The sequence below is a fragment of the Pseudochaenichthys georgianus genome, chromosome 8 (genome assembly GCF_902827115.2).
Source record: "Pseudochaenichthys georgianus chromosome 8, fPseGeo1.2, whole genome shotgun sequence".
NCBI lineage: Eukaryota > Metazoa > Chordata > Actinopteri > Perciformes > Channichthyidae > Pseudochaenichthys > Pseudochaenichthys georgianus.
This window is the reverse complement of record NC_047510.2, coordinates 4,497,998-4,517,004: the sequence shown is the minus strand read 5'-3', so window position 1 is coordinate 4,517,004 and position 19,007 is coordinate 4,497,998. Positions and strand designations below refer to the sequence as shown.

At 40.2% G+C, this 19,007-nt stretch overlaps 1 protein-coding gene and 1 long non-coding RNA gene across 2 annotated transcripts in view; one reads left to right on the top strand and one right to left on the bottom strand.

Moving 5' to 3' along the window:
* Window positions 1-783: 783 nt before the first annotated feature.
* Window positions 784-19,007, bottom strand: part of LOC117451479 (guanine nucleotide-binding protein G(I)/G(S)/G(O) subunit gamma-5) — a 37,709-nt gene continuing 19,485 nt past the window's right edge. Inside the window, exons 2-3 of the mRNA XM_034089803.2 lie at window positions 1,408-1,536; window positions 784-1,251 (exon numbers count right to left, since the gene is read on the bottom strand). Of these exons, the coding sequence (XP_033945694.1) occupies window positions 1,411-1,536 (126 nt within the window). The 3' untranslated portion in view covers window positions 784-1,251; window positions 1,408-1,410. The remainder of the gene's footprint in view (window positions 1,252-1,407; window positions 1,537-19,007) is intronic.
* On the top strand, window positions 7,673-8,850 carry LOC139434289 (uncharacterized). Its single transcript, XR_011643647.1, has 3 exons — window positions 7,673-7,811; window positions 8,162-8,253; window positions 8,631-8,850. It is a non-coding gene; the product is annotated as an uncharacterized lncRNA (long non-coding RNA).

Here is a 19,007-nt window from a genome sequence, read left to right as displayed (position 1 = left end):
TGCCTTCTTGGCCAGGTCAGCATTGTAAATGAGATTTTGTCTCAATGTTTTCACCTGGTTAAATAAACAAATTAAAATGACAATGAAGGCTTCTCAATTCTCTAATTGTCCCTCCTCGACTCCTATCCTCGTGTCTTAGTCCCGCCCTCAGGAGATGCGAGTGGAGGACTGAGGAGGGGAGCCGAGGAGAGAGGAGGGGAAGCAGCAGGCGGTTAGAGAAATGAGAACTCCTCTCCTCTGAGCGGTCATTTTAAAGAGACGTCCATTAATGATGACCGGAGGCACAGCAGCCCTCTGTCTGATGGACAGATGTGTTCATGATGACTTTACTTTGATTCATTCACAGTGCGGTATAATGAGACAATAACAGGCTACAGATGCGGACACACACACACACACACACACACATATATATATAAATATCTCTCTGGTCGCTGAAATGGGGAATTCAAATTTCCCGGCAAAAGTTGTATTTACAAGTATTAAAAGTAAGCAGAGGACACCAAACCAACTGAGACCCGTCTGTCCGCCGCATCTACGGACTGTACCACACACACACACACACACACACACACACACACACACACACACACACACACACACACACACACACACACACACACACACACACACACACACTGTAACTAAGATGTAAAAATGATGCAAGACACAGCTTCAAAGACATGGCAAAAACAAACATGTGGCTTTTAATGGTGAATAATACAACTTCCCATCCATGTATCAAACCAAATCAAATCAAGTTTTATTTATATAGCACATTTATAAACGATTTTTGGTCGAGCCAAAGTGCTGTACATATAATAAAAATAGCCTACAGTAGAGACACTTTACAGCAAATACAACAGCACAGATTGTTCAGAATATCAGTATGAGAAAAACGACACCCTCTACCCTTAGATAACAGTTTGTCAGCTTTACTTTTTTTTAAGAGTTTATTCTGCTTTATAGATCGTTTTTGCCTAGCGTGCACAAAATGGCATTCAGAGGCTCCTGTGTCTCCAAAATATATTCCAGGAATCAACATTTATTTAAAAGAGCTGTTGGTAGAAACCTTTTGCATTATGAATTTTTCTAACTTTAAATCGGAAAAGTCAATGCAGTCTGATATAAACTACCCACTTTTGTGTTTGGTGTGTGTGTTTGTTCTCGGCTTCCTTTTCTTCCGAGGCATTGGGGCACATGACAGAAATCCACAGTGATCAGGCGTTTGTTTTTTGCACTCTTTCACAGCTTTAAAAAAGAGAAGAAACACTTTTAGCTGTAGGGGATGAGTCTTGTGCTCCAAAACACAGCAGGGTCATTGTTCAGACATTTCATGAGTTACAATAAAAAGGAAAATACAATTTTTCTGGATGATCTTAAGAAATGAAAAAGAGCTCCACTCACATATCAGAGGAGGATGCATGACTTGGGGGGCCTGAAGGGGTTATCACTGGAGGGCACCCCGGTGAGGAGGGGGTCTTTCTGGGCATTCTGCAGGCAGAAGGTCTTCAGTTCTGCAGCCGCCTGAGAAACCTGAAGACCCCGTATCACAACATTTACTGTTCAGTCATATGATTAATATGTTTTAAATTAGCACTGTTACTTAATCCAAAAAACAGACTACACCTGGGTATAATCAATATTTTTATATTTAGTTATGATATATCATGAAACTACTTTCTGGTCGGATGAATTCTGAAAATGTTCTTGCAGCAGCTCCATTTGAAACATCAACAAGACCATTTAAAGAGGACATATTGTGCTCATTTTCCAACACACTCTCACTCCCTAAGCGTCCAATAGCGACGTTTGGTCAGTGTCCGTGGCGTCCAATTGTGACGCTCCTAGGCTCCTTCAGCGTCATAAAGAGACACAAATAGCTTTCAACTGATTGCAATGTATTCCCATCTGCGTCGGGATTTGACGCTCATGGAAGCACGGCATTCGTTTATGTCGGCTGCCCTTAAAGGTAATGTGAGCATCCATTCCCAAGAGTAAAGGATGGCAGAAGACACTACACTACCCAGAATCCCCAGCTATCGTTTGGACTACACCATGTGCTCTTGACAAACCCCGTGATAGTCCTCAAGCTCTGTGATTGGAGAGTGTGCTCCGAGGGTTAAGCCGATTCTCGAACAGCATTTGAAATGGGATGGAACCACGGCAGACTGTCCAAAACTGGATTTGAACGGGTCCACCGCGTCCCCCCTCCCCCACCCCGTCCCCAGAACTACACATGCTGGCTATTCTGTTTCGCAACATGTTCTCTATGGCACGTCTCTACTGGGAGTTGTAGTTTTAAAAGACGTTTTCGTATTTCCCATAATAAGAAGTTGCCAGTATTAAACTGTGTACATCCCTGGAGGTTTAGGGGAAAGGAAACACTCACATTTAAAACATATAATTAATAAATGGGTGAAAATTGCTTGTGCCCATTATGGGCAGTATTACTATATATACCCACATGCCAGCTAAGGTCAGAAGAGCTTTATTTAACAGCTGGTCTTATGTGTGTGACCCCTGTGATAACATTACATTACATTAATTGATAAGCTTGAAACATGCACTTGTCAAGGTTCAGAGGCACATTGTGCAAATATGGCAGTAGCCATCGATCAGCTTAAGATAAGATATACTTTATTGATCCCAAGTTGGAACATTTGCGTTACATCAGCATGTGTAACAGTTAAATATGCAGTTGTGTTTATTTGAAAATCATTTAGTATAATCACATAAATTCTGTGTTTTATATTCAACAATTCTGTGTTCTTTATTTATTGATTGTTCAATACCTGACAAGGCCGGAGATGAAATATCTACATACATCTATAAGAGTATAATACATTATGTATAATATCAGTTAAAATAAGTGCTTCAACATAGTTAACATTGCTGGAGGTATGCACAAATATTGATAGATGTCTTGTAATGCACTATTGAGGAACCTGCAACCCAAGTTTTTCATTCAGTGCAGAACTACACCACAGTTGTGTAGTCCTATATGATATGTCAATAAACCTTAGAAAATCTTGAAATCTTGAAAGGGATGTGCAAAATAGTCATTACATACAGTCTTTAATTAACAATTAGTAGAGAATAACGAGTAATGAATATACTTTATAGGGATCGTATTAATATCTAATAATAAAAATATTGAAATTCAATAACATGCTTTAACCACCAGGTGTCCCTTTATATCAACTGTGCACCTTTATGGTGTAAATACAGCCTATCTACCAATTGGATCAAATATAAAAGTGAGCCGAATTAGTGTTGATACTGCAAGGAGACGCATTGTGTGAAAAGAAATGTAAGATGTTGTTTAATTGCTGATATATTTATGATCCACGTCACGTTTTCAGTTCCTCATGTTTGTCTTCTCATCAGGGCTCTATAAATACAGAACTACGGCAGATATGTAATATGTAATGCAGCCGAACCGTGTATTACAATGCCGTTATGTGATGACTTTCAAAGAGAAAAGCAAGCACACTCGGAATAAGGTATTATTATTGTTTCCGGTATTTGTTAATGACGGTGTGCTCTGAGATGTGAGACTGGAATTGCACAGGGGGGAAATAACGTAGGCTATCTTTTGATGCGGATTTTGTTAAACTAATATGTTTAGGCTGTGGACCAACACTATACATTGACGGGGAAGGGGGTAGCAATAAAGATAACACCATTAAACAGTTACACAACATAACAGAAATAATATCGATAGCAGCGTCCCTAGCAACCACCTTGGTAACAATGAAAACGTCGCGATTTCCTGAAGTAATCTTCGTAATAACTAGCAAACTAAAGATCATGTACATCCACTGCACACATAATCTGAAATAACAACTCATATTTCTCGCATCAAATGACATCAAAACGCATTTTAATGGCCAAACTAACTTTAAAATAGGCATTTTACACCTAGAATAAAACGAAGTTCGGCCATGTTTTCTTTTTCTGCAGGGAGACATTTGAAGATCACGTGACATAGACGCCAGCCATCGGAATGAATGGTGAAAAAAACGGGGTTTGTCAAACAGAGCACATGGCCAAACGATAGCTGGGGATTCTGGGTAGTGTAGTGTCTTCTGCCATCCTTTACTCAGAAAACATATTTGTTTCTCCGAATCGAAGGGGAAAAATACAAAAGCATTGTACACAATTTAAACCAATCAATGTTGTGTAATTAACAAGGATAATCTGGTGTTTTTTAGTCGATGAGTAGTGCAGATATCACTGTAAAATCAATCGACAGTAAGAGGAGTACTTACTTCCGGGTGTAAAATTCTCCGTTATCCAATGGGAATGGATGCTCACATTGCCTTTAAGGGCAGCCGGCATAAACGAATGCCGTGCTTCCATGAGCGTCATATCCCGACGCAGATGGGAATACATTGCAATCAGTTGAAAGCTATTTGCGTCCCTTTATGACGCTGAAGGAGCCTAGGAGCGTCACAATTGGACGCCACGGACACTGACCAAACGTCGCTATTGGACGCTTAGGGAGTGAGAGTGTGTTGCATTTTCAGGTTCATATTAGTATTTAGTGTCTCTGTGACATGTCTCCATGATTTAACTTTCAAAAAGCTCTTTATTTTTCTCATACTGCCTCGCAGTGGCGGCGCTAGGGGGTGGCTACATGGGCTCAACCCCGGATGTTTTCTGAAAAGCCCCGGATGTTTCACTTAAAAAAATGTTTTGTTTGATTTTGTTTAAAATGTCTCGGGAGTAATGTGCAGTACCGGAGTCCACCAGAGAGGCAGCCGCTGCGGGACAGTAGCCTGCGTACTGCATAGCCTTCCCTGACCTGAAGAAGAAGTGATCCTTCCTAGTGCCTGACGAGTTTTAAGCTAATAGCCTATAAAGTTATGGATATTAGAAAGTTATTTTCATCGAAGCAGGCGCCACAAGCTGCAGCAGCAGCAGCAGCAGCAGTAGCTGACAACAATGTCATCACCAGCAGTGAAGAAATTGATGATGTTTCAGGTTTGTGAATCTAATGGTGATATCTGCACTCTGGCTGACTGAGTAAGAAGTGAAAAAGAGTGATGTAACGTTATAGCTAGTAAACATGGAGTAACCACACTAAGTATACCCTTATATGTTAGTATGTATACAGAACATGACTAAAAATTATCCTAAAATGTAATTGTAACCCTTCATACCTCCGTTTACTTTTAAGACACTAAAATAACGTATTCCAATTTTTATTTGTTTTCGCACGTGGAATTATACCGGCTCTTGTTTCAGTACCATAGGTTCAGTACACATAACAACGGAACCATAGAAACGAAACTGACAGGCAACAGAACAGAGAACCGCAGTGACGCGTTCTAAAACCCGGAAGTAAGTTAGCATTTTTACCACATCCGGTTCCTTCGATAAAAAGCAATGCAATTTCTCCATAGGATTTTGGAAAATAGCTCCACTTCATTTATCTGACAGCATTATTTAATGATACTATTTTTTATATATATATATATATATATATATATATATATAGTGTATATATGTGAGTGTGTGTATAAATGAATGAATACATCTGTGTGTATAAATGAATAAATACATGTGTGAGTACATATAAGTGTGTGTTTATATGTTTATAAATGAATAAATGTGTGTATATATATATATACAATAGTATCATTAAATAATGCTGTCAGATAAATGAAGTACACAGTAATAGTCAAGGTTATATTCAATATTTCTGCACTTACACTAGCTGATAAGATATTTAAAACGTCTTTTGTTTGTCCTGAAAACGACATTTGAGAATACACACAGGCTATTTATAGATGATAAAACACCAGTAATACAATCTCAGGACTCTTCGATATGGCTTTGATTACAGGATCGTTTACTTTCAGTCAACAAATCCTTTGGAAAGACAAAAAACAACTATTCAATATCCTGCTTTACCGCGACCGCTATAACTGCCGAAGAAGAAGTCTATGACGCTATCGTGTAGAGCTACGTTCTTGCGTAATGCGGAAGTGGGCGTGGTTAAATCTAAACTGGGTTGGAATAACGATAGACGCGGCCCGGAGGCGTCTATCGTTTTTCCAACCCAGTTTAGATTTAACCACGCCCACTTCCGCATTACGCAAGGATCGACGTAGCTCTACGCGATAGCGTCATAGACGCGGCACACCCGCGAAATCTGAATCTGACAAGCGAAATACCGTCCTTTTAAACGCCGCATAATATACAATATACAATATAACAGTGCTTCTTTGTCAATATGACTGACGACCACACTTATGCAGTGCTGAGGTAATGTTAATTCATCATTTAATATTAATTCCTGATGGATATAAGAGGGATACATTAGCAAACATCTGTATATATAGCCTATATATAACGTTTCGTTTTTTTGTTTGTCATGTAACATATTAACGTTTTGACCTTCTGTTTAGGATGTAAAGGTATCTATTTAATATTTTATTTAAAGATAGACATTTATAATATGTTATAAATGTATATTTTGTTATATAATACAACATATAACATTTGACATTAATAACAGGCATGATTATTACCCTTATTCAGAGTGCCTAATAAATGTATTTTTTTTTTACAGTGCAGATTTTGGCTTTTTTGGGACCATCGCACATGTGTGTAAGTAACAAGTATGCTGTATAATCTGCAACAACTGTCAGGTGGTGTTATTGATTATCTTTGCAAAAGAGCCCCCACCAATATTAATTTTAAAAACAAAAGGGTAGAATTGATCATACCCTAAATGAAAACTAAAAACTCACTTCTTCACCCTGGCCTTTTAATCATAGCAGAGCACGACTCATGACACTTCCCTGTGTTTGATTTTTATATTTGCTGTTGTAATTTATTGTCTTCTGTTTACATCGGTAGTAATGTGTTATTTATTATCTGCATGTGCAGCACTTTGGCTCGACTGAAAATCGTTTTTAAATGTGCTATAAAAATAAATTTTGATTTGATTTGATACCATGTTATGTTATTATTGCAACTGTTTTTATTATATTGTGTTGTTTTGTTTATATATGTATGTGTGTGTACAAATGACTTAATATAAAGTGTATATATGTGAGTGTGTGTGTATAAATGAATGAATACATCTGTGTGTATAAATGAATAAATACATGTGTATTTATATATATGTTTATAAATGAATAAATGTGTGTATATATATATATATAAAATAGTATCATTAAATAATACTGTCAGATAAATGAAGTACACAGTAATAGTCAAGGTTATATTCAATATGCTGCACTTACACCAGCTGATAAGATATTTAAAACGTCTTTTGTTTGTCCTGAAAACGACATTTGAGGATACACACAGGCTATTTATAGATGATAAAACACCAGTAATACAATCTCAGGACGACATTTGAGGATACACACAGGCTATTCTGATAAGATATTTAAAACGTATTTTGTTTGTCCTGAAAACGACATTTGAGAATACACACAGGCTATTTATAGATGATAAAACACCAGTAATACAATCTCAGGACTCTTCGATATGGCTTTGATTACAGGATCGTTCACTTTCAGTCAACAAATCCTTTGGAAAGACAAAAAACAACTATTCAATATCCGCTATAACTGCCGAAGATGAAGTCTATGACGCTATCGCGTAGAGCTACGTCGATCCTTGCGTAATGCGGAAGTGGGCGTGGTTGAATCTAAACTGGGTTGGAAAAACCATAGATATATATAAACACTAGATGGCTCATGGGAGATTTTCCAGCGTAGCTGACCGGCCGCCATCTTGCTACAGTCAACAGTTACTCTGATTCGCGTTATGGTAGCTGTTGTCAGGTGAGTGATCTGCACAAAAATACTCTTAACTCACTGAAATCTTGACTGATTTACAAACGGTTTGGTTTATTATAAACATGATTAGCATGGCTATGATACAGGATGCTTGGACATGTTGAAATTGCAGCTTTTCTTTGTGTATGTGGTTGTATTTATTAGCTGGCTAATAACAAGAGGCTGTCAGTGAGACCTAGTATTACAAAGTTGACCCACAACTCCACCAGTGGGAGAGGCAGAACTGCTCTTTCTTTCAACACAACTTAAGTTACACATGATTTCTTCCAAGTGGTTTGGCTTGTTAAAAACATCTTGCATTATGATACAGGAATTTGCTGGCTTTGTGTTTACAGAAGTACCTGACTATGCCGGACTTTTGTGCAGCCTACGGATGCTCTAATCACCGCAGTCTGGAAACAAGAACCCGTGGGATCACCTTTCACGTGTAAGATATGACAATATTATGACTACAATTAGGATAATCGTTAATTACTTAGTGGATGTATGTACATTACAAGTCCTGCTACACAGGATCAGTGGGGCTATGTGAGATAATAGTATTGCAAGATTGTTGTTGACCCAGCCTCTTTAGAATATGTTGTTACCATTTCTTTACACAATTATTTAATGTTTCTATTGGACACCTTTTTTATTACTCTTAGTGTGGTTGTCTTATTCTTAAAGTAGGCTATACATACATGCATACATACCAAAAATATGATAATTTCGGTGTGTATTTTTGTCCTACCCTTAATGTTAAAGGAAAGAAGGGAGGAACATGTTGACAATAATTTATCTGGCTACCTTTCTCATGTTTTTAAGGTTTCCCAAAACCAAAGAGAGGAGGAGGCAGTGGGAACTCGCCCAAAGAAGGGACGGTTTTGTTTCCTGTGACAGGACACTGCTCTGCAGTGAGCACTTCAGGAGTGAGGAGCTGGCAGGAGACGCAGCACTATGTTCCCCACATATGTTTATGTTTGCTCAGTCTAATAAACCCATAACATGGTTGTGAAAGAATACCAAAGCTGAGGCTGGACGGTGATTGATTGTTGGTGTGCCATGTGTTCTTCTTAATAATAATAATACATTTATTTTGGGGGGCCGCCTTTCATAACACCCAAGGACACATAGGATAGTTTATGTTTAAATTGTTCCCTATATTGCATAGGGGCAATATAGGGAACAATTTAAACAGTGGATTTTGTGATATATCAGCCGGGGTGAGACAAGACAAACCACAAATGGACTACAGAAGGACACAAAAGGACACATGGTACAGTTTATATTATTCTTGGTCTTTTTTCAATAACATATTTCAAAGGTTCTGGATTTGTTTACAAATCTAGAAACTAAATACAAAACTAGGATGATATGAAGATCTCATGTCAAAAATAATTGTGATAAATTAGACAGAACTGGCCTGTCTGTGAGCACATTTTATGTTGGTTTGGTTCTTCTGATAAAGGTGTGAATATCTAAATAATATACCAACATATGCTATTGTCATTAGTTGTGTCCCTGTTCTTAAAGCTAAGGCATTGCTAAATTAACAACTCTTGGCTTACAGAGTGGTAACATGAGACCGATTTTTATATATAAAATATAAATGTATTTTAATTTTATAATTTATTTGAAATATTAACAATATAATAAAATAAATGGAAATATATACACCGGCAAATATTTAATATAAATACCTTGTGTGTGTGTGTGTATAGCTATTGCTTTATCTGATTAATGTTATTTTCATATGAAAGTCCATGATTATAAGTATGCAGTATCATAACTACATCTTTGATGTTTATAAAAAACCAAACCGTTTGAAAATTGGTTGAAAATTGAGCAAGCTATGGTTATTTAAATAGTAAACCATAATGTTATGAATGAGAGAACTGCCTGTAGCAAGATGGCGGCCAAGTGGCAACGTCGGTCTCCATTGGCCAGCAGCGCGGGTGAGTCATCTAGTGTTTATATATATATCTATGGGAAAAACGATAGACGCGGCCCGGAGCATAGATCTATATGGCGCTGCTTATGGGTACTGCAATTTCTGGAAGTGCCGGAGTGACGTTCTGGTGCTCTCCGTCAGAACTGCACCCCTGTCAGACGAGACTGTTACCACGTGATGACACGTTAGGCTCGTGTTGTGTTCAAGGACCCTGACCTTGGCTAGGAAAAACAGGCACTCACTTGTTAAAAATGTTTGCGGTCTAGATTTCTCAATTTTTTTTCTTTTTTGCTTGTGTTTATCGTGTTTATAAATTACCTCGAGGGCCGTACCAAATTGTCTCGCGGGCCGTATACGGCCCGGGGGCCGGAGGTCCCCCACCCCTGCTTTAGGGAGAACACTTCTTGTTTGTGATTGGACAGAGCCAGCCAGAGAAGCACTGCTGTGATTGGTTGTTTTTGCTGCCAGTCAAGAAATGATGCTTCGTGATTGGTCAACACCCGACAGCGAAATATGTCCCTCCCAACCATGGTCCCACAAGTATGGTCCCAAAACATTAGCCGTTAGCACACACTCAGATCTCACAGCTCCTCATATCTGTTCAGAAACTGGACAAAAGTTAAACATGTACAAACCACAGACTGTCTATGTCATGGCGAATACAGTCGCTGCTTTATTTATGTCTGTATGATGTTGTTGTGTGGACGGAGCAGCTACAGGTTAGTTTAGCCTGATGAATCCGATTCAGAAAACACGCATTTTAAAAGCTTTTCGCCTGCCGTCTTGTTTGCAGACTTGTCAAAGCGTTAATTCATGGTTTTTACTAACTGCTATCAGTATGTAGTTACTTCGGCATCACTTTGAAACGTGTATTACAATTAAATCACGGTCAAATATGTTCATTTTGTTGTAGGATTTACATGGAGATACGCCCCGTCCCCTCTCCAGCGCCTCTTGTTTGAATGACAGCATTGACAGGAGCAAACACAGCTGACAGCCGCGGTGAAACTCGAGCGATTAGAGCGATGCGAATATTGGGTGGTCTACCATAGTATTTACATGGAGATAAGCCCCTTAAAAACCATGAGTTAATAAAGCATTAATTCTGCGTTTACTCCTGTCATTCAAACAAGACGCTGGAGAGGGGGCGGGCCGTATCTCCATGTAAATCCTATCGGAATCGGATCCATCAGGCTAAACTAACCTGTAGCTGCTCCGTCCACACTCACAACAACATCATACAGACATAAATAAAGCAGCGACTGTATTCACCATGACATAGACAGTCTGTGGTTTGTACATGTTTAACTTTTGTCCAGTTTCTGAACAGATATGAGGAGCTGTGAGCTCTGAGTGTGTGCTAACAGCTAACGGCTGATGTGTTGGGCTAATCACGAAGCGTCATTTCTTGACTGGCAGCAAAAACAACCAATCACAGCAGTGCTTCTCTGGCTGGCTCTGTCCAATCACAAACAAGAAGTGTTCTCCCTAAAGGAATACCCTTTCCGTCCAATGTGAAACGCTGTGGTGTTTTGTGAAATGCTGCGGTGTTTTGTGAAATGCTGTGGTGTTTTGTGAAATGCTGTGGTGTTTTGTGAAATGCTGCAGGGTTTTCTGAAATGCTGTAGTGTTTTCTGAAATGCTGTAGTGCTTTGTGAAATGCTGTGGTGTTTTGTGAAATGCTGTGGTGTTTTGTGAAATGCTGTGGTGTTTTGTGAAATGCTGTAGTGTTTTCTGAAATGCTGTGGTGTTTTCTGAAATGCTGTGGTGTTTTGTGAAATGCTGTGGTGTTTTCTGAAATGCTGTGGTGTTTTCTGAAATGCTGTAGTGCTTTGTGAAATGCTGTGGTGTTTTCTGAAATGCTGTAGTGTTTTGTGAAATGCTGTGGTGTTTTCTGAAATGCTGTGGTGTCTTGCACTTCAGGGCCACCATAGGTTTATGATCGATAGATTTATGATTGATAGATTTATGATTAGCATAAGTTTGTTCATGATGGCTCACTTGGATGACATCGTTGCGAAATTATTAACCGAGTAATTTTCAAGATTGAGTTCCAATGATACACTGGAGTGGCAAAGGATCAGCTGGATGACCCGCAAGTGCTTCATCCAAAAGGACAGGAGGATGGACTTTGTGTTTAAGTGATTTGATCATCAAAGGTAGGCCTAAGTCATTTTCAATGCGGGCCGCTGTGCCGACTTAATTCATTTGTAATTGTTGCTTGGCTGTGGGTGCCCTGTCATGATGGTGTTTATATAAATGGTGTTGTTTTGTGTGGTAGAGGGTCGCTGTCATTGATGCGTTTTGCACCCCAGGCTGTTGTTTTTGCGTTACTGTAACGCCGTTATTTTTGGCAGTAACTAGTACTCTAACGCATTACTTTTTAAATTCAGTAACTCAGTTACTACATGGTGCGTTACTCCGTTACTGCGTTAGTTTTTTTATATAGTCAACAGCCAGGTGAACAGAGATGAGTACTGTACTTGAGTAAATGTACTTAGATACTTCCTGTGTCACATGCGGAGACGCGCTGTGGGCGTGTTTGTGTTGTTTACTAACAAGACTGTCATGGCGGCGGCGGAGCTCAAGTCTAGTTTCTCCACCTGGAGATATTCTCACTATTTCACTTTTGTCGAGCACAAAGAAAAGAACGTTTTAGTTAAATGTAAGTTGTGTCCTGGCGGGTCAAAGAGCCTATCTACTGCCCAAACCAGTCATTCAAATCTCTTAAAACATCTGCAAAAACAACATGCTGGGACGAAGCTAGTAGCTAAGACCACATAGACTCAGCCGACGCCACTCCACCTCCACCTGCACCTAAGCAACAGCGGCTGGATTTTAACCAAGGGACTGCTAGCCAGGGAAAAGTCGATAAAGCCATTGCACGGTATGTTGCAGGCTATTGCTATTTGCTACAGTGGAGTCACCCGCTTTCAGGGAGCTAGTTAGCATGATAGCATGTCCGGGCGGCACACGGCATATGGGACGGAAAACGTTTTCCAACTACCTGGAGAAAGAATATACAAAAATGTAAAGCCAGCTAATATCGATGCTATCCAGATTGCATATAATGCATGTCAAGTTGATCAACAGATTGTATTATTCTCCAATGCAATAACAGTACTGAAATGAAGGCTATAAGGGCATTAATATAATGGGAGCCCTTTTTTAAGTAACTAAAACGTTACTTTTCACAGTAACGCATTACTTTTTGGTGTAAGTAATCAGTAAAGTAACTGAGTTACTTTTGAAATGAAGTAACTAGTAATAGTAACTAGTTACTGGTTTTCAGTAACTAGCACAACACTGTACTTGAGTGACTTCCTGTTAGCTAGAGCGCCACATTATTTGCTAACAGCAAAGTGAAACATTGATCTTTTTTTAGTCCTTAAACGTCTGTGGACACTCAATCAAAACCACCTGAAAGCGAGAGGGAATCTGCACATCATAGCATAGCCTCGTGAATACAAGTAGCTTACTTCTGGGTCTCTGTGTTTCATTCAAGCTCTGCTCTGTGTGTGTGTGTGTCGAGCCATTTTGTGTGCCTGCGCGAGCGAGTGAGAGAGAGAGAGAGAGAGAGCGCACCGGTGGGTATCTACCGGAGATCGTTGTGGTTAGCATCTGGTGCTAGCTAGCCAAGCTAAAGGATATAATGAGCTTTTTCAACAACAAGGTGGAGGGAGAACTCTCTCCTGTCAGAGAGTCTCAGATAACCTCAGCTCAGGTGAAGTAAAGGATTCTCAGTGTTTAGACAGTTAACTTTAGTCTAGTTATCTCAGTGGGTCTCAAACGGTTTGTTTTAAAAGGGGAGTGATTTGTAAAATATCTATAAAGAAATAGAAAATCTGTTTACAGTTCTGTTTCATATGGGTGTTGTTGAGAGATGTATCCATAGATCTCTTAATGTTGCTCTCAAAGTGCACCAGATTGATGCTTTTAACTTCAATATTTAAAAAAAATATTCCCGGGGAAGCATGCCCCCGGACCCCACTAGAGGAGGTGAGGTCCACCACCCACTTGTAAAAATAGCACTTTACCCCTGTTTAGCACCTATATGCCGTGGGCTGATTATCGAGCCTTCATTGTAACAGCCGCGGGTACACTGTGTGCGTGTGGGGAGTGTTGCAGTAGAAAATTCAACTGTAGCGCTGGTGCATTAATGGGAAACCCTTAATGTTTGAGCACCCTCTATGAAACGTCAAGCTACCCCACAGCACCCCCTAGAGAAAATCTCTGGCGCCGCCACTGCGGCAGCACCTCTTTTCACCCTCTGTCTGAAACCAGAGCCCAGTCTGCTCTGATAGAGAGGCTGTAGCGGCCAAAATCATATAGAAATAAAACAGATAATTAACTTAAAATAATACAGCCGCTGAGGCACTAGTTTGCGGATCGTACGCAGGGCAATGATCCAGGTCCAGACAAGATTCTCCATTTGTGCAGTTTATTCCAATAACAAAGTACAACAAACAGGTTTCCTATATCCCTTTTCCTTAAGCCTTTCCTATGGCTTTCCTTTTGCTGGCTTGAAACACCCTGGTAAAAAACCGTTTGCCTACTAGTACTCTGGCTCCCACCACCCACCTGTCTCCAATATATACAATTACACCAGGTGCTCTAATCACCCAGTGCCCAAAACATGCCTTCAAAATAAAAGCATAGAAACTACTTTAACTTATGACGCTAACTAAGAATACATATAAATAAATGATAATAATAAACACTATAAACAGCAAGAAAATAAATGTTAAACTATTAAATAATATAAAGAGAATATATATATATATAGCTCCAACAGAGGCGAAGTCCCTCCCTTTCCGGGGGAGCTCCATGGGACCTTATTTCGGAAAAAGTATGTATTGAAGTCAATGGCGAGAGAAAGATTATCTTTCAATCCCGTTTGAATTGTGCCACGAATCACACATATGATGTTTGTCAATTTAAAAGATAATTTTGCAAGTCAAAAAAATTAAAATGTGTCGTAAAACTGTGAAGTAGCCTACCACATTTTGTTGTGTGAAACGCTCAATGAACAACATTTCCCGTCTTGCACCACACGCCAAGACGGCCGTCACGTTGGCACATTTCACTTCTTTCTTTCAGAATGAGGCGGAAAGTATTAAAAGAGGTGAATATCACTACTGGCATGTTGAGAGCTGTACATACATACACAAAAGGGGAGTTAGTCGGTTCCGTAAGAGTCAGCATGCGGGACCGGGATTCTGGGATTTGTAGTCTTTCTAGTTGCGTATTTTTCATAGTCTTATATTTCAACAGTTTTACGACAAACTATGACTTTTTTGACATGGAAATGATTTTTTAAGATTGACAAACATCATATGTGTAATTCGTGGCACAATTCAAACGGGATCGAAAGATAATCTTTCTCTCCCCATTGACTTCAATACATCATTTTTCCAAAATAAGGTCCCATGGGGCGGAAGTAGATGGGCGGGACTTCACCTCTCTATTGGTTAGCTGGCTGGCTCTGTTGGGATTGATCAACTGCTTAGAGATGTCCCGCCCCTTAGCCTATCACGTACGGTTTGTTGAAGCACTAGCCAATAGAAGCGTGAGTGTTACATAGTGATGTCACTATCAATCAATGTTTATTTATTTTTTATTTATATAGCCCAATATCACAAATGTTACATTTGTCTCAGTGGACTTCACAGTTTGTACAGAATATCAGTATGACAATACGACACCCTCTGTCCTTAGACCCTCACATTGAACAAGGAAAAACTTCCGGAGAAAACCCACAGTTTAAAGGGAAAAATGGGAGAAACCTCAGGGAGAGCAACAGAGGAGGGATCCCTCTCCCAGGACGGACAGACGTGCAATAGATGCCGTGTGTAAATTGAAAAGATAATACATTTGCAACATAGGTAGTCCAAATGTTTGGAAATGCATGTGTGTATAATAGGAAGATGAATCCACGAGGATATCCATCCAGGACCGATGATCCAGGACCACAGCCACGACTCAAGATCCAGGGCTCGCGATTCAGGAAACAGGACCGCAGGATCATCCATGACTCCAGATCCCGGCGTATATAGACACCAAAAAGAAAGACATTTGGGGAAGCTGGGTTAATGGGAACATGAGAGTACACAGGTATAGACAGAGAGAAGGAAGAAGTAAGATGTCCCCCGACAAACTAAGCCTATATCAGCAAAACTAGGGGCTGAATCTAATCAGCCCTAACCAGGGCTGGGACAGCAAATCGGCCCTGGCATTTAGACCCAGACCGGCCCAAATCCATAAAACAAACGAATAGTAGCGGTTCCTGACAAGAAGAATAACTCAGTATAATTTAAAAAAACGCTATTATTATCCTTTTTACGTACCAGGGGCAAACTAAACTAAACTAATACATACAAGTATGTGTAACTATCAATCATTAGAAATTAGACCTTAAAAGCCTCTCACAAAGCGAACAGTGACCGAGCACTAATAGGGGGGTCTGATGGTGGTGGAGGCAGGGAGGGAGCGGATCAACAGCTTGAGCAGCTGTCAACTCAACATTGTAAATAACCAACCAAAAACGATCACCGGTGTTAGGGAAATTATTGTCCTAGACTCCTAGATATGACGTACATGACCAACCCTGACGTCTGTTTATCTCCTTTAAGGACATAGGCTGCTTCAGCCATAATGTTATTGGTCCCATTCTGTGACCGGTCAACACTAGGTCACAGATGGTCTGTTGTTGTGGGTGCACTGGGACACTTCCTTCTTTGTTGTTTGTGGACTCCAAGGTATGACATCTTCGAGGCCATGAGTGACGGACGCAAGTAACTCAGTGTGCCCAACTGTCTAAAGCTATCTTATCAAAATATGTTGATTACTCTCTGTGAAACCAGTTAAATGGGCTAACAAGAGAGAGGCGCTCCAGAATTGAGAGTGGCAACTCTCCCGTGCAGTCTCACCGTGACTGCTGTGATTTGTGATGTGAATGCTCCGGCCGTAACTCCAAATAAACCTCCAGTGTTTGACATCAAAAGCTCCTGCTCCACCGTGTCTCCTTCCTGAGTCGGTGACTCCCACTGCATTGCTACACAGAAGTTTCCTTTACAACCGGTTCATCTTGTTTTTGGCGTGAGAATAGTTTGGGTAGCATGAGAGCGTGAGATTGAGAGTGAAAGCGTGTGTCACACGCTAGATGCGTGAGAGTTGGCAACCCTGGTGTACCTGCTGCAGGTGGGGCCGACTAGTTATACAAGAGGGAGATAATAGCTGTACTTATTTTTTAATGAGCCACATGCCATGATGCACCAACTTCAGACTTCCTTACAGAGCCCGTCCTCCAACACACATGAACGCGCACATGACCAATGAGAGGGCACGAGATAAGTTTGTGCACAGATGGAAGGCAGACAGGCAGGTAGGCCAACCCAAGTTCCCATCAGCAAAAGCACGTGGGTTTGCTATCCTGGCTCCAAAATGGTGGAATGAGCTCCCCATTGAAATCAGGACAGCAGAAAGCCTACACATCTTCCAGACTGAAAACTCATCTCTTTCGATTCCACTTCGAGCGATAGAATTACTAACAAAGCACTTATATACTAATAAAGGACTGGCTTATCTAAAGCCAGTTGAGTATCACTTGAAATGTTTGGCTCTATGAAACCTGATGTACTTATATGATTCTGTTTTCTTCAAGGTTGTGTCTTCCTGGTGGAACGCACTTATTGTAAGTCGTTTTGGATAAAAGCCTCAGCTAAATGCAATGTAATGTCTGGGGGGGTATGCCCCCCCCCCCAGAAGAAAAGTTTTAAAAGATAACCCCTTAAATGATGACTTCTAGTGAATTTAGGGGGGGGGGGCCCTATATTGCCCTGCCGCCCCTTTCTATGACAACACAATAGAGATAGGACCAGATGAGTCTACAGCAGGGATCACCAACTACATTTGTCCAAGGGCCAAAATGTAACCAATAGACACTATCGCGGGCCAGCGATTTGTATATAGCCCAGAATTTTATAAATAGTATTCAGATTACTTTTGGAATACTTTTTATTACATTACATTACGTTACATTGCATAGCTGACGCTTTTATCCAAAGCAACGTAAAATAAGTGCGTTCGACCAACAAAATAAAAACTTGAAGAAAACAGAATCATATAAGTATCAGGTTTCAAAGAGCAAAAACATTTCAAGTGCTACTCAACTGGCTTTAGATAAGCCAGCCCTTTATTAGTATACAAGTGCTTTGTTAATACTTTCTTTTTCCATAACAGATGGGTATGTTTTGGGGAACAGGAGACACATATTTTACTGTTTTCATGGCTTATCAAGAACTCAAACACAACATCTTGGTGTCATTCTGGACAGCTCTCTCATCTGCACCCCACATAAAAAACATCACCCGGACTGCATTCTTTGTACTGTCTTAAAACCTTTCCTTGGAATATGTTATGAATTGTAAGGTGTCCTTGGGTGCTTTGAAAGGCGCCCCTAAATAGAATGAATTATCATTATTATTTATTATCTGAAACGATGTAATAACTTTTAAAACTTTTTCCAGTCACTTGCCCATCCATTCAGCAGCAGCAGGCCATTCACTTTGATTTGATCCCGTTATGAAATGTCATCATTTCGACAATAAAGAAATGCTACATAAACGTTATCTTGCACATTTTATCTAACCATCTCCATTTCTGACTTTCAATATATTTTAAAAGAGATCTCTCTCTCTCATCTGCGTGCGGGGGCGGGGCCTCACAGACACGCTGCATCTCTCTCTCTCGCTCACAGACATGCTGTGCAGTGTGCACACAGTTCTGCCGGTAATGAATATTACATTTTGTGAGGAAACTTTTCCACCAATAATTCCAATAAGTATTCCAAAATGTATTCACTTCAGGTTTACGAAAGTAACTGTAATCAGATTACTCGTTTTTCAAATGTAATGCCAGCTGAATACAGTTAGCCTAGCCTACTTGATTTTTGTATTCTGATTACGTAACGCCGTTATGTATTCCGTTACAACCCAACCCTGCTTCTAGGCTACTGTCCCGCAGCTCCTGCCTCTCTGTTGGACTCTGTCGCAGCGGGGCTACTGCTGTGGTGCGGAGCGCATTAACCAGACTCTTCACAACGAAGGATCACTTCTTCTTCAGGGGAGGGAAGGTTTCGCAGTACGCAGTCTACTGTCCCGCAGCTGCTGCCTCTCTGTTGGACTCCGGTACTGCACCTTACTCACGAGACGTTGTAAACAAAGAAATGGGTGGGGGGCGAACGCAGTAAC